The 14,586-nt window shown below is 31.4% G+C and overlaps 3 protein-coding genes across 3 annotated transcripts; 1 reads left to right on the plus strand and 2 right to left on the minus strand.

Moving 5' to 3' along the window:
• The first annotated feature begins 6,392 nt into the window (after positions 1 to 6,392).
• Positions 6,393 to 7,904, plus strand: LOC9328153 (NAC domain-containing protein 69). Its single transcript, XM_002889347.2, has 4 exons — positions 6,393 to 6,534; positions 6,629 to 6,918; positions 7,468 to 7,536; positions 7,788 to 7,904. The coding sequence occupies exons 1-4, from the start codon at positions 6,393 to 6,395 to the stop codon at positions 7,884 to 7,886; spliced, it is 600 nt and encodes a 199-aa protein (XP_002889393.1). The 3' UTR covers positions 7,887 to 7,904.
• Positions 6,953 to 9,803, minus strand: LOC9325458 (NAC domain-containing protein 4). The gene has a single exon (XM_021011012.1). It carries the CDS (start codon positions 9,446 to 9,448, stop codon positions 9,107 to 9,109), a length of 342 nt encoding a protein of 113 aa, XP_020866671.1. The 5' UTR covers positions 9,449 to 9,803; the 3' UTR covers positions 6,953 to 9,106.
• Positions 9,804 to 11,534: 1,731 nt separating this feature from the next.
• LOC9328154 (NAC domain-containing protein 3) lies at positions 11,535 to 13,542 on the minus strand. The gene is made up of 6 exons (XM_002892046.2): positions 13,102 to 13,542; positions 12,760 to 13,016; positions 12,545 to 12,691; positions 12,207 to 12,461; positions 11,987 to 12,109; positions 11,535 to 11,891 (listed from the first exon to the last, which is right to left on the minus strand). Exons 1-6 carry the CDS (start codon positions 13,253 to 13,255, stop codon positions 11,694 to 11,696), a joined length of 1,134 nt encoding a protein of 377 aa, XP_002892092.1. The 5' UTR covers positions 13,256 to 13,542; the 3' UTR covers positions 11,535 to 11,693.
• Between the last annotated feature and the right edge of the window lie 1,044 nt (positions 13,543 to 14,586).

The following is a 14,586-nucleotide window of genomic DNA, read 5'->3' on the forward strand; positions in this document are numbered from 1 at the left end:
GTCTTAAAAATTGTATTTGTTTCTTCTTGCCTTGTTGGCATTCTCGTACCTATTTCCAAATTCATTCATGCATTTGGACAAATGAAATGATGATGCATGATATGGAGATAGATGTGGACGGAAAGAACATTATAAAAACAAAATCTAAAAGGAGATTTGATTTCGTATCTCCAAATGACGGAACCTAGGCTACATTCATGACCGATATATTTTATTTTTTTCCTTTTGATAATGCGTGATATTTGTTGGTATAATAATGCAAAATGTAAAGTTAGAAGATAGTTTTTAGTTTTTAGTTCTTTTAGTTCTTACCCAAACAAAAGTAAGAAGATAGTTTTTAGCTTTCAAATATTGACCAATTGGTAGCTTTCAAGCTCATAAGTCATAAGTCATAACTTGAAAGAGTTTTAGTAAAATTAACATGTTTTTAGTTAAAACTAATTTTTAAAAAGTTTTAGTAAAATTAACATGTTTTTAGTTAAAATTATTAATGTTTAAATGTTTAAGTATTAAATTTTTTAAAATTTTAGTGAAATTAAAGAATTTTAGTGAAATAATAATTATTTTTTAATTAGTTTAAGTGTTAAATTTTAAACACGTTGAAACATGTTGAATTTCGAACATCAAAGCTTATGGACCAACTAAGGACATAATGCCTAGCCTCGGTTAGTTTTTGATGTTTTTAAAATTTAACATTTAAACTGATTTTTAAAAAAGTTAACACTTAATTATCATAAAGAAGAAAAAAAAAATATTTCAAAAATTAAAAAGTGTCAAAAATTTAATTATGTGTAAACTATATTGAACCTAAAATACATGTTATGGGTTTGGATAATGTATCTAACTAGTTTACACAAAATTAAAAACTGTAACAGTACTTATAAAAAAAAAAACATTTTTAAAAAAACAGGTGTTAAGAATTTAATTATATGTAAACCATATTGAACCTATAACACCTCTTAGGGATTTGAATGATGTATCCAATTAGTTTACACAAAATTAAAAAATTTAACACTTATAAAAAAACAACAAAAAAAACAAAAAATTTAAACTAAAAAACAAGTGTTAAGAATTTAATTATGTGTAAACCATATTGAACCTAGAACACCTCTTAGGAGTTTGGATGATGTATCCAATTAGTTTACACAAAATTAAAAAATTAAAAAATTTAACACTTATAAAAAAACAAAACAGAAACAAAACAAAACATTTTATAAAAAATAAGTGTTAATAATTTAATTATGTGTAAACCATATTGAACCTAGAACACCTCTTAGGGGTTTGGATGATGTATCCAATTAGTTTACACAAAATTAAAATTTTTAGCACTTATAAAAAACAAAAAAAAAACAAAACATTTTAAAAAAATAATAAGTGTTAAAAATTTAATTATGTGTAAATCATATTGAACCTAGAACACCTCTTAGGGGTTTGGATGATGTATCCAATTAGTTTACACAAAATTAAAAAATTTAACACTTATAAAAAAACAAATAAAAAAACAAAACATTAAAAAAAAACAAGTGTTAAAAATGTAATTATGTGTAAAGTATATTGAACCTAGAACACCTCTTAGGGGTTTGGATGTTGTATCCAATTAGTTTACACAAAATTAAAAATTTTAGCACTTATAAAAAAACAAAAAAAAAACAAAAAAAAAAACAAAACGTTTTAAAAAAATAATAAGTGTTAAAAATTTAATTATGTGTAAATCATATTGAACCTAGAACACCTCTTAGGGGTTTGGATGATGTATCCAATTAGTTTACACAAAATTAAAAAATTTAGCACTTATAAAAAAACAAAAAAAAAACAAAAAAAAAACAAAACGTTTTAAAAAAATAATAAGTGTTAAAAATTTAATTATGTGTAAATCATATTGAACCTAGAACACCTCTTAGGGGTTTGGATGATGTATCCAATTAGTTTACACAAAATTAAAAAATTTAACACTTATAAAAAAACAAATAAAAAAACAAAACATTAAAAAAAACAAGTGTTAAAAATGTAATTATGTGTAAACTATATTGAACCTAGAACACCTCTTAGGGGTTTGGATGTTGTATCCAATTAGTTTACACAAAAATTAAAAAATTTAGCACTTATAAAAAAACAAAAAAAAAACAAAAAAAAACAAAACGTTTTAAAAAAATAATAAGTGTTAAAAATTTAATTATGTGTAAATCATATTGAACCTAGAACACCTCTTAGGGGTTTGGATGATGTATCCAATTAGTTTACACAAAATTAAAAAATTTAACACTTATAAAAAAATAAATAAAAAAACAAAACATTAAAAAAAAACAAGTGTTAAAAATGTAATTATGTGTAAACTATATTGAACCTAGAACACCTCTTAGGGGTTTGGATGTTGTATCCAATTAGTTTACACAAAAATTAAAAATTTAACACTTATCAAAAAAAATGTTTAAAAGAGAAAAAAATATCAAACTTTTTATTTGAAAAAATAAATAAAGAAATAAAGGAAGTATTATACCTGATTGGACTTCGTTTGGGCCTTCACAAGAAAAGCCCATTGCCAAGTTGTTCGTCATTGCTCTGTTTTGTAGCTGTTGATCGTGACATTGATGAAACTCAAACTATCGAACTCGTCTTCATTACCAAGTCCTTTGAATATGATCTGTTCCATTGCCAAGTCATTCTTCGCTGCCACTGCACTGGTCGTCGTCTTCACTAATCTCATGAGAACGGATCAAAAAGAACAGTGAAATTAGGGTAGACCCGATTGACAGAGGATGGTGATCAATCACGAGACGAGACGTTTTCGTCCGATCAATCCTACGGATGAAATCGTTGCATAGATCATCGGCATACTTCAATCTTTGAATGGGTCATCTCCTTCACGGTCTCGATCATATCCGTAAGACATTCGCAGAAGTTTGCTTCAGAAGAAACAAGAGGTATTTAAAAAAAAAAAAAAAAAAGGAGATGAAAGATGGATTCTTTTGTTTTCGTTTTGAAGAAGAAGATGAATGGAGAATTATGATTTCACAAAGAAGAAGAGTATTTATAAGCAAACGTTGTTCAATAGAAAAAAAAGGAAATTTTGGATTGTTTCCTTTTTGTTTTACGACGAGGATAAGAAAAAAGAAATTTATTTTAGTTATGTTGCAAAACTTATGGAAATTTGCTCACAACGGTCATATTTGTTATTTGTGCATAATATTATTTGAGTTTTAGTGGGTAACAATTTATCAAGATAATATTTGTGTTTTAGTGTGTAACGGTCATATTTGTTATTTGTGCGTAAAATTATAATAGTGTGTAACAAGTTATCAAGATAAATTATTTGAGTTTTCTTATTTGTTGAAACAGAGAATGAGCCGTTGAAATCGAGAAGAGCAAAGTCGGGATCATCTGAGCTCCTTGACAAGATCGTGCAACTAAGGTCTGTACCGAATTTTTTAGTTGCTTATCTTTGGTTTCTTTGTAAAAACACAATTACAAACTCGTTAGATTCAAAGAAAAACTTTCACTCATAACAGAACACTAACCATCATCAATGATACAAAACAGAGCACTCCTTAACCATCCATGTTGTTGCTGTCTCCGTTAACAACCAAAAGCATCAAGAAATAAGGAAAGTAGAAGATGTGTCAGAGAAAGCCTTGTCTTGTAGACGAGAAAGCATAAGGAATGATAAGTAGCATTAGGACTACCAAGAAGGCTGAATCTATGGATAAGTTGTTAAATCCATCTGGAAGGTTGACTTTCTGAATGGCTAATTATTAGCTTTTAATTTTGACAATGTTGTTGTGCTTGTCGCAAATGGTTCGTGGGTTGCATTCAAGTATGGAACAATGCTTTTGTCTTACGAACTCAAACGATTGAGCCGTTTTCCAAACCAAACAAATAACAACATCTTTAAAACCATCCACCATTAGATATTTAGATTACATCTACATAGTAGGAAGTAGGTGATTAGAAAACTCTAAGATCCCTACAGAAAATTAATACTAGTGTGGGATGCAATTATCTACTGGCTCTCATTAGTCAGTAGTCACTAACGTGTGGTAGGTTCAAGTCTTCCTAAGAGACGTTTTAATATTGGCAGAAAATAGCAAATATCTTTTAACAAACAAATAAAACCAGCAATATATCTCTACCTACCTTTTCTTTATACTTTTTCTTTTGTCTTTTTGGGGTTTAAATAGATTGTTTCTTCCTTTTGGATTTATCATGGTTGTTGGTATACTTGTGACTTGTGAGTTGTGACTACAAACGTTAATTATGACATGCCTAAGAATTCATAACATGCCAAAATTTAAGGTAACGAAAGCCATAGGTATGATGTATGCATATATTATTTTTCACCATAATTAAAAACATGGCTTTTGAGAAGAGAGAAATAAAACAATATAGTTGTTATGAATTCTACAATGAGAATTGATTTCGTATCTCCAAATGACCTAAACAACATGCATGACCAAAAATTTTCTTTGAGCATTGAATCAAAGGTTCCTCAAATAACATTTGGTTTAATTAACTCCATTCGGTTAATCTCTCTGTGATTTTTTCAAAATGTGTTTATCTACTTTATTTCTCCTAAAACAATTGTACCTATAAAATTAAATACTGAACGTAAACGCAATCATAAAATAACTGACTATAGCCAGAGCCGTCCAAGAATATTTTATGGCCACAAGCAAAATTTATTTTTTTTTGCTGTTTTTTCTTTTTAAAAAAATAAAATAAAAATCTCTCCAACTGGGTTACGAACCGGAGACCTCATCCCAATAGTCGGAGTATGTTACCAATAGAACTAACAGGTTTTCACATAAAAATGGGGCCGATTTAATAGATAAATATTTGACGGCCGCAAGCACCAGCTTGGCTGGCTTATACCCATCGACGGCTCTGACTATAGCAATAGTAATTATATTTTTCTTCACAACATTAAGTATTATGTTTATTACATTATCTTTGAAACGAAATCTTCAATATGTGTTTGGTCTAAATAAATACTGGAGTATTAAAACATGAAATAAAAATTAGTATATAAACAATGGAGTGAAATGAATCATGAGTTATACTTTGCTTACTTTGAATATTTTCGTTGCCAAAAGTATTATATAATGTTTAAATATGTTCGAGAAGGTGATGTCCGGTCTACCGGAATTTTCTGTTTTTGTGTCTTATATATAGTTTTCCGATCTATTCGGATTTCTCTTTCTTCTTAGTCAGTTTAATTTCGTCTTAGTTTATTTCACTTGTTGACTAAGATAGAACTATATCTCTTTTGTTCTACCCTCTTTCTACATAAAATTAATCAATATCCCGTTTGCTCTTGATTGGATTAGCCATCAACTTGATTCTTCTCTCAAGTTAAGAGTAATATCTTCGCTACTAAATCTTCGTCGTTTGTGATCGAAGTTGACCTCATCATTAGGTCTTAGGCGGAGCTTCTTCTTGGAGTATGGATTGAGTTGTATAATTTCCTTAGGGTAACTCCAATTTTAAAGACAAGCGGTTATAATTGTAGAAGGATGGTTCAAAGAGTATGATTTCAAGCTTTCATCTCTAAGTTAACGTCTCCATCTGGTTTGCCATCACAAAGAAGCGGTTATGAGCAATCAATTTTATCAAGATCGGCGCCGGAGCAAAGAACGGTGGTGAGCAATCAATGGTGTTCCATTGGTTTTCTCGCATCATCTGACGTATGGGCCCTACTGTGTTTTGTATCTAACACGTGTCTTGTACGTGTCTTATATGTAGTTGGGTTCATTTGGGCTTAAAAGGCTTGTATCTACTCTTGTATCTTGCTCATTATGAGCTTTCGTTTATAAAACGAGTTGCCGACAAAAAAAAAAAAAAAAAATATGTTCGAGTGACATGTAAAGCGAAAAAGGTGACCACATTTTCACCGCAAATAATCGGCCTCTCCTTTTGCATTATTTTAATATTTTAGTGTGGAAGTTTTTGGGTTAAAGAAAGCAATATAGCCTAAAGACCGTCCAAATCAAATGTTTCGATGTTTTATTAGGATCCGACGATAATACTTATTATATATATCAACTGACAAATCTTTTGGAAAATTAAGATATCATGTGGATGTTTGCACTCACATGAGTCCTTCTCATCAATGTGCATGCTTTTTTGTCGTTTTCATTAAAGCGCTTTGATTTTATAACTTCTTTGTTTTCCCTTCTTCATGGCTTTGTTTCTTTTTTCTTATAATATACATTTTTGTCCTTTTTACTAGTCAAGTACAGTTTATGCTCTTATGATTCTTATCAGCGAAAACTCCTATTTAAGTTAAACTCCCCTCTTGTTTTTTCCTTAATTCTAAATCATCACTGAAACTCTATTACAATTTCAAGTTTTTTTTTTGGTTTCTCAATTACTATCTTCGTTTGTATCAGTTAATAGAGATGTATAGATGCACATTTAACCCACCTGAGGAAGAACTCATTAACTATTACTTGAATAACAAGATCACAGAGAATGATGATCTAGTGGGAAGGCAAATAACCGAAGTCAATATATGTCACCATGAACCTGCAGATTTACCTGGTAATTATTATATATAAACCATAAAATCCTAAACCCTAAATCTCATGTTTACACTCTAACATTTCTTCTTTATGTTTATCTGTGGTTTGAAAAGGGCTGGCGAAGATAGAATCGAGTCACACTTGGTACTTCATATCGCCGGTGGAGAAGTTTGGAAAGCTGAACCGAACGAAGAGGGCGTCGAGGACAGGGCACTGGAAGATAACCGGGAATAGTCGTACCATTAAGGACGTTGATGGTAACCCTATCGGTTTAAAGAAGTTTCTTGTTTTTCAAGAAAACAAAAGATCTTCTTCTTCCTCGTCATCCACCACTACCACCCAACAACAAAAGACCAATTGGATTATCCATGAATTTCATTCCTTTCTCCACCATCCCAACAAGGTATCTATATCTACATAATACATATATAAACAGAAGTGTTGAAACATTAACTAGTGGCTGACTCTATATAAATTCATTTGAAGGATGCATTTGTTCTCTGCAAACTAGTGAAAAAGACAAGAACTAGACGGAGTGGCGCCATCTCAGAGGATTTCCCGGCGGCTTTAGATCAGTCTCTCACTTCAGACCCTATCCTTCACCACTCCCAGGTTACTTCAGAAGTTAAAATATGGGAGGGAAACAAATCATTAAATTCGTTACAAGATTAATGTTGGTTCATACTTCAATTTTATAAACCAAAAAATGTTTTATTTATAACGTTTCAGCCTTAATTATTTTCTTAAAAATGATCTATAATTAATTTCATTTTTTAAAAAGGAAGTTAAAGTTTTAAACAATACTTTTGGTTAATCTGGTTCGGTCTTTATTACAAGTTGTTCAGATAAAAGTCATAGAATTACTGTATTTCCTGTTTTGTTTAAAGTTTAAGATTATTTGATTTGATATGAAGTTTATAACCAAATTTGAAATATATTTGACTATTTTTAGATGCTGACGGAGAACAAGAACGAAGATTATGGCGGAGATTATTGTAATGGCTTAGACGAGCTTCTCCCTGTATATAACACCAATAAGTGGTTTGATCACTCTCAATACTCTCATCAATTCGATCATTTTCATTGGGATTGTTTCACCGATTTAACGCAGGTACGTATGTAAAATAATTTTAAAATAAGAAAATAATAATCCGATTATCATAAATTACTTGTTTTCAGAAATATAATCTATTCACATACAAATTTATAGCATAATAGTTACGGTACAAGTTTCCTACTAATTAAAAACAAAAACCAAAATTGGCTTCACAGTCATTGGAACAAGGTGAATCCAGCGGCCTCCTTCTCGGAGAAAATGGACACGCGTATGAACAAGACACCACAGAAAACTCCAATGTGAGACCACTTTAACGGAAACATTTTCTTTGCCAACTATATAACGAATTATTTATTCAAAAAAAATAGTAGTATTATTATTATTATACTTTTGATTCTCTGTTCCGCATGATTTGGGAGTAGGGGAATGTGAAGTAGTAGTGGTGGCCCAAGTTATGTTTCCAAACGCCAATAACGACCAAATCTAGATGACATTTGGTCACGTGGAAGCATCAAGTTTCAGGCGCCGCACTTGCTTTTCAACGAATGGCTCAGTTTCAACTACTTCGAGAAAAAATCCAAAACCATAAAGGCTATTTGAAATCTTCTTTACAATTTCTTCTACTATTATATTGCTTTGTTGTTGTACTATATTTCACGGCCTCCCATGAATATTTTAAATATAAATAAAAGTGGTGGGCGCATGTCTTTTATGTTCTGAAGATTCAAATCCAATGAAACAACATTAATTCAGCAAATTGTAACCAAATCCTATATTATACTGAACTATCATCATAATTCAAAAACATTAATCTATAGTGCATATTTATGATTAGTCAAGTAAGTTCTACAAACTAATTGGGCATATCACATGTAATTAGTCCAGTACTTCAACAATTTCTCTTGGTTTTTTTCTTTGAAACACAATCCTAAACATGTATGAAATATAAATTGAATTGAAGACCATACCAGAAACAACTAAGTAAAGTTCAACCTACCTCAAATATTGTAGTACTCGAAGCTCCATTTTGGCTACTACAAGGGATTGGAGGGTGATTAAGCTCAATTACACAATCAGAATTACCAGGAGTATCCTTGTCTTCACTTTTAAACTCTACTTTGCAGACAACATATGCTCTCTGTCCAAATCAAGTTAACGTTTTTTTAAACCCGTAAGAGATCTTACTAGAAAAGTTTGAGAAATGCGGTCAAAATCACATTAAGAAAAAGATCAAATATCACATGGAGACCATAATTAAAACAACCCAGCACTAGACTAACAACTACGCCGAATCAACTTTATTCTCTTTTTTCAAGTTTTAGTTTTTACCAATCTTTATAGAAAGTATATACGACATATCATTAACATGAGTTGTTTAAATGGTCTCTCGACTTCCTAAACCAAAGCGGTTGGTCGTCAAATCAGTAATACCAAAAATGTAACCTTAAATTTGATTGATCTTAGCTTTAGGGCTGATTTACGGCTAATCTGCAGATTCACACAACAGAGTTACCAAAAAAAAAAAGTCTAATGGCTATAAATTATAGAATTGAAAAATTACCTGATCGGGAGGCAAAAACGTGGGTTGATACACGTGCATTACCCAATCGGATTTGGATCCATTAGGATTTGCACAAGATTGAAACACCAAAACTTTCTTCTCACCAATCTTAACACCATTGGTTCTTTTCCTCTTACCGATGATTGGTGTGTTGGATCCGGTTTCTTTCCAATAACCCGAACTCGTTTTCCATATTTCTTCGTTAAACTTATAGTCATCACGACTATAGAAGTACCATACCTTATTATCATTACTACACTTCTCTTTGATTTGGCTATAATAAAAAAAAAAATTTGATAAAAAACCGTAGATCATAGATTAGTCAGTAATTAATGATTTAATCAGAAATCATGATCCAGTAATTAATCAAACCTACATGGCAAATCCCAAGGATCGTAACTAGAGATTTCAACGGTGGTAATGAAATGATTGACATCGCCTTCCTCGATGCCGAGATGTTTTAGCCGGAGGTAATAGTCGATGATGACGTCATCTGTCGGCCGGAATCTAAAATCTGCGGGATAGTCTATTCTGATCGAGTAAACCCTAAAATTAAAAACAATAGAGAGCGATAATAAATGCAAAAAAGGGTTTGCACTTTTTATATATAGGCAAGTTTTAAAAAACAAAATTCCTTTTGTTTGGGCAACACAAGAAAATTCCTTAATTCTAAATAAGATATCTATATATACATTTTTGAATGACTTTTAGCAAATAAATCCTGGAGTTGGACCTTATTTACGGATGAATGCCATTGGCATTAATTATTTAAATTTGAAAAATATTACTTAAAGATATTACCAATACGATTTCGAGAATCATAAATTCATATCTTCCTTAATTTTCTGAGTCATTAATGTGATAATCTTTAGGAAATATTTCTCTGTAAAAAAAAAAATCCACATTAATGAAGGCATTAAAATCGACACTAACAATTAAATTATTTAGATGTTCAATTATTTTAAGATACTTATATCTTATTTGATATATTTTTTTTAATATCTCATTCTTTAATTACTGCGTTTAGAATTTATTGGTTGTTACCTATTTTTTGGTGAAATTTATTGGTTGTTACTTAATAAGTAATTATGGTGCGTTTATTTTAGTTAATATCTAATTTAAAGGATTTGTTTTCTTTTATTATTAATAAATGAATAACATGTATAGAAATAAAAGATTTTTTTTGCGACTCCATAATAAAAATATTAAACTCTTATTTTCTACATTTCTTACACATAATATCCTCTTATTCAATAACAAAAAATATATATTACATATTTTTAAAAATATTTATAATATTTAAATTATATAAAAAATTTGTAATATTAATATTATTTCAACTCTATACAAATTTAATATATATGTATATATATCTTATGGGAACCATTTAAAAGAAATTTTTAAATTGACTTGAATTATATAGCTTTTAAATAAAAGTATTATTAAAAAGAAAAATAACTAAATAATGTTTAATTTCACGGGACGGGTAATATGATGGGACGGGTTTGGGTTGATATTTATAAAAGATCGTATACCACGGGTGAAATCCTAAAATTAACAATCAAAATAATCTATCAAACAAATTACATTTTGATTTTTTTAAGAAAATATAGCCCCGCGGTGTACCGCGGGTTAAAATCTAGTACATAACAAACGAGGTAAGTTGATGTATAATAAGAAAGTCTTGTAAGTTGAACGCCGAAACATAGGATTTAATCAAGAAACAAAATGAAATTAATTAAGAAGAAGGAAAAAAACAAAAATTAATTGATACTCCCTCCGTTTCAAAATATAAGGCGTTTTAGCTAAGAGCACGTCGATTAATAAGATCTACTTTTTAAAAGTTCAGTCAATCATAAAAGAGACTGCATAATAAAAATAATCATAAAATATTAAAGTAATATATAATTTGTATAGAAACTTGAAAACGACTTATATTTTGAAACAAAACAGTTTCTCCAAAACGTCTTATATTTTGAAACAGAGGGAGTATATGATAATGCAAACAATAACCTTATTTAAGAGGAAGGAAAATAAAAGTTAGCATTAGTCTAATGTGTTTTGGACTTAACCATCAACATGACAACATGCACGTGTATAACATATATGATGTAGACTTAAAAGTCCAAAAGAGAGTCTTGACATTACTAAAATGAAGCATATTGATTTGAAATTTATTCTTGTTTTCTTTTGTTGAACGGAATTTGGTTTGTGGGGTTAGGTAGGAGGACTAGAAGAGTACTTCGATGTTGATTGCTACGTCAAAGAAAATTTGACCATTTGGTTAGCTGTATGAGTTGAAATTATACAACTTTGTCTTCACAATGGAACCCACACACACACACACAAGATGAGAAAGTTACAAAACAAGATAGAAATTGTTAAGTCAACTGATAAAAACTTGTCTTCTCTAACCACTTTCTTATCATAAATTCACCATTTTTATATAATATTAGGACACACATACAGTACGGAAAACTTAAAAAACAAGAAAGACATAACATATACTTGTACAGATTTTGGAAAGTAGAAAAGGTGTTTTTGACCACTTTTATTGCTATCAAGTTCTTGAGATAGAAGAACAAAGGTGAATTTTCTTGACGAATTTTTGTATCATCCTGTGAAAGAAACCAGCACTTTTCTTCTTGATCGTCTCTTGACCCAATTTATGCTCTCCAATCTCAGTCTCTTGTGCATCATTAGAAGGATTCTTCTTCTTCTCGGGTGTATCGATACTGGTTATCAGAGCTTGGCTCACCTAAAAATCAAATCAAAGAACCCAAAATGTTGTGAGTACCGCTGGCACAAAGTAGGATTAGGTTGCCTCAGTGAAAGAGAGCTAATAAAGCTCACCTCTTGAGTTAGTGACACTAACTTGATTGTTGATTTAGGAGATTGTTTCAGGTCTTTGATTTTGTCTACGCGATGATTTGAGCTACCAAAACTATCACAAGTGCTCGAAGTTTGAATAGAATTCTGTGATATCCCACCAAAATTAGCTTTGTGAGATGGAAGCTGAAAACAGAGAAAGACATAGTTTTTTTTTTTTTTTGAAACCAAAACTTTTGCTTACCGTAGTTGCAGATAGCAAATCCGAATCATTATCATCACTGCTATAATCACTGAAGACACCAGTTAATGACTTTGGAGGTCTGTACTCATTGCGATTATCTTGCATAAACATGATACTCCTCTGTTCACCAGCATCATCATCATTCAACCATGTTTCCCATTCCTCTCTCGGTATAGCATCCTCGATTTGAGCTTCTTGCTGCACATCACCAACCCGACTTGGATTCTGTAACTCTTGGCTGTGAAAGGACGATCCCTGAAAAATGGAAGAACACAAAACAAGTCGTTGTCAGATTTAAAAGACAGAAACAAACAGAGAAAGTTTCGAGATTGACCCACCTCAGAATTGTTCTCAAGAAGAGGGATTAAAGAGGGACGACTCTGCTCAATTCCACTACCATGAGAAGAAGAAGAAGAAGAAGCAGAAGGAATCTCTCTCACGTCACCCTTAAACATAACTTTACAGATTGTGTATGTCATCATCATCTGTAAAACAATTCAATCAAAAACTCACAATCCCCCAAGCAATGAAATCGCAAAGAAACAGAGAGTACCTGAGTAGGAGAGAAAGCGTGGTACTCGTGCATAACCCAATCGGATTTAGATCCACCGAGTTCCTTACTGTAGTAAAACATCAAAATTCTTTTCTCACCGATCTTTTGGCGATTACGCATGATAGCCTTTGGTTTACCAGTAATCTTCCAAAACCCAGATTTCGTTTTTCTAATCTGTTGCTCACCTCTGCCATATTTGTTCTCCTTAGGGCTGAAGAAACACCAAGACTCATCTTTCAGTTTTATCCTCGACTGGCCTACCAACAAAAACAAACCCTAGAATTAGAAACTAGCCGATGATGATTCGATTCAACAGTGAGAAGGGGACTCGTGAAGACTTACAAGGTAACTCCCAAGGATCAAAGCTACGGATAGTGACTGTGCTAATGACTCGATCGACATGGCTCGTGTCCCTTTCGAGATTTTTTGGTCGGAGGTAATCGACGACGATCTCCTCGTCGGTCGGACGGAATCTTAAACCCACCGGATTCTCCATTTCTCGACAGTGATCAAAAACGAAGAGAAAAAGAAAAAGAAAAGGATCAAAAAAATATGCAGCGGAGAGCTTTCGCCATTGTTGCTGTTCTTCTGCAACTTAATCGGAGAAGAAAGACGAAGAGGGTTTTATTATTTATAAATTTATTTAACTGTCACGGTAAACTTACGCCTTACGCTAAGACATGGGTTATGTTTTGGAATGGTAAATACGTGGCACGTTTGTTTATCACTTGTCTTATTATTTTATTTAACTCTAGATTATACATCGTATCAATTCCTTTATAATGTCCATACCAATCTTACCTTGCGGCTTTGTTTTTTTTTTTTTTAATTTTAATCAGAAAAGGAGGGGAAAAGAAGATTTGCAAGTTGCAATTATTTTTTAATCGAAAATTGGCATATAGTGGCGTATCTTTTCATCATGTGACGTTAGTTTCTCCCAACACGTAACTAAGAAATTACATTTATTTGTTGAACATGTTTAAATGTTTCCCTTTATTACATTTTGTTGGCCCATTTGGAAGATATACAATGAGCAACTGATTAACGTTAACGTCGATGGTCCCTTATCTATGTCGAAACAGAAACATATACGATGGTATCTCTATATGCGAATAGGAAGCTTCGTACAAGCCTTAACCAGAAATAAAATAAACTGATAAACCTTTTGTTTAAAGGAAGAAAGAATTGGCATGCGTATACAAAGTGAATATTCAATTGCAAAAATGGAAAAAAAAAAAAAAAAAAAAAAAAAAAAAGAAGTTTGTTATATGCGACGGCCTAGATCAGTTTTGGAATGATACTGAATGATAAACACGTGGCAAGTTTGGTTATCGTTTGTCACACTCACCGACTCACGTATATATTTTCATTTACTTATATCGCGTTCGTAAATAATAGATATATTATAGAACAGTGAAGTGGTGGGCCAATACATGTTACCAAACACCAACGACGACCAAATCTAAAATATGTGACCTAATTGGGCCACGTGGAAGCGTCTAATTACACGCGCCGTTCTTACTTTTCAAGCAAGGCACATTTTCAACTTTCAACTAAGGCCATAAAAATCTTCTTTACAAATTTAGAGAAATGTTATTATTTTTTATTCTTTGGGTGTCGATTTTAGAGAAATGTTTGGTAACAGTTTTGCTGAAATGATTTTGTTTTGGATTGGCTAAAGTAAGAATCCTGTTCAATTGTTTGTTTATAAAATAAAAAATCTCACAATGAGGAAGAAAACAAAAAATGTAGCATTAGTCTAATGGGGTTTGGGCTTAAAGATAAAAGCGACAATAAAAGTCTTATAGAGACTCTTGACATTACTAA

This window comes from Arabidopsis lyrata (assembly GCF_000004255.2).
Source record: "Arabidopsis lyrata subsp. lyrata unplaced genomic scaffold ARALYscaffold_1, whole genome shotgun sequence".
Taxonomy (NCBI): Eukaryota; Viridiplantae; Streptophyta; class Magnoliopsida; order Brassicales; family Brassicaceae; genus Arabidopsis; species Arabidopsis lyrata.

Coding starts and splice junctions, on each gene's coding strand:
- LOC9328153 (XM_002889347.2), top strand. CDS start 6,393: ATGTATAGATGCACATTTAACCCACCTGAGGAAGAACTCATTAACTAT. Junction 6,535..6,628: donor TGAACCTGCAGATTTACCTG/GTAATTATTATA, acceptor TGGTTTGAAAAG/GGCTGGCGAAGATAGAATCG. Junction 7,537..7,787: donor GCTTAGACGAGCTTCTCCCT/GTATATAACACC, acceptor TTGGCTTCACAG/TCATTGGAACAAGGTGAATC.
- LOC9328154 (XM_002892046.2), bottom strand. CDS start 13,255: ATGGAGAATCCGGTGGGTTTAAGATTCCGTCCGACCGACGAGGAGATC. Junction 12,692..12,759: donor ACGCTTTCTCTCCTACTCAG/GTACTCTCTGTT, acceptor ATTGTTTTACAG/ATGATGATGACATACACAAT. Junction 12,110..12,206: donor ATTTGCTATCTGCAACTACG/GTAAGCAAAAGT, acceptor GGGATATCACAG/AATTCTATTCAAACTTCGAG.
- LOC9325458 (XM_021011012.1), bottom strand. CDS start 9,448: ATGATCTACGGTTTTTTATCAAATTTTTTTTTTTATTATAGCCAAATC.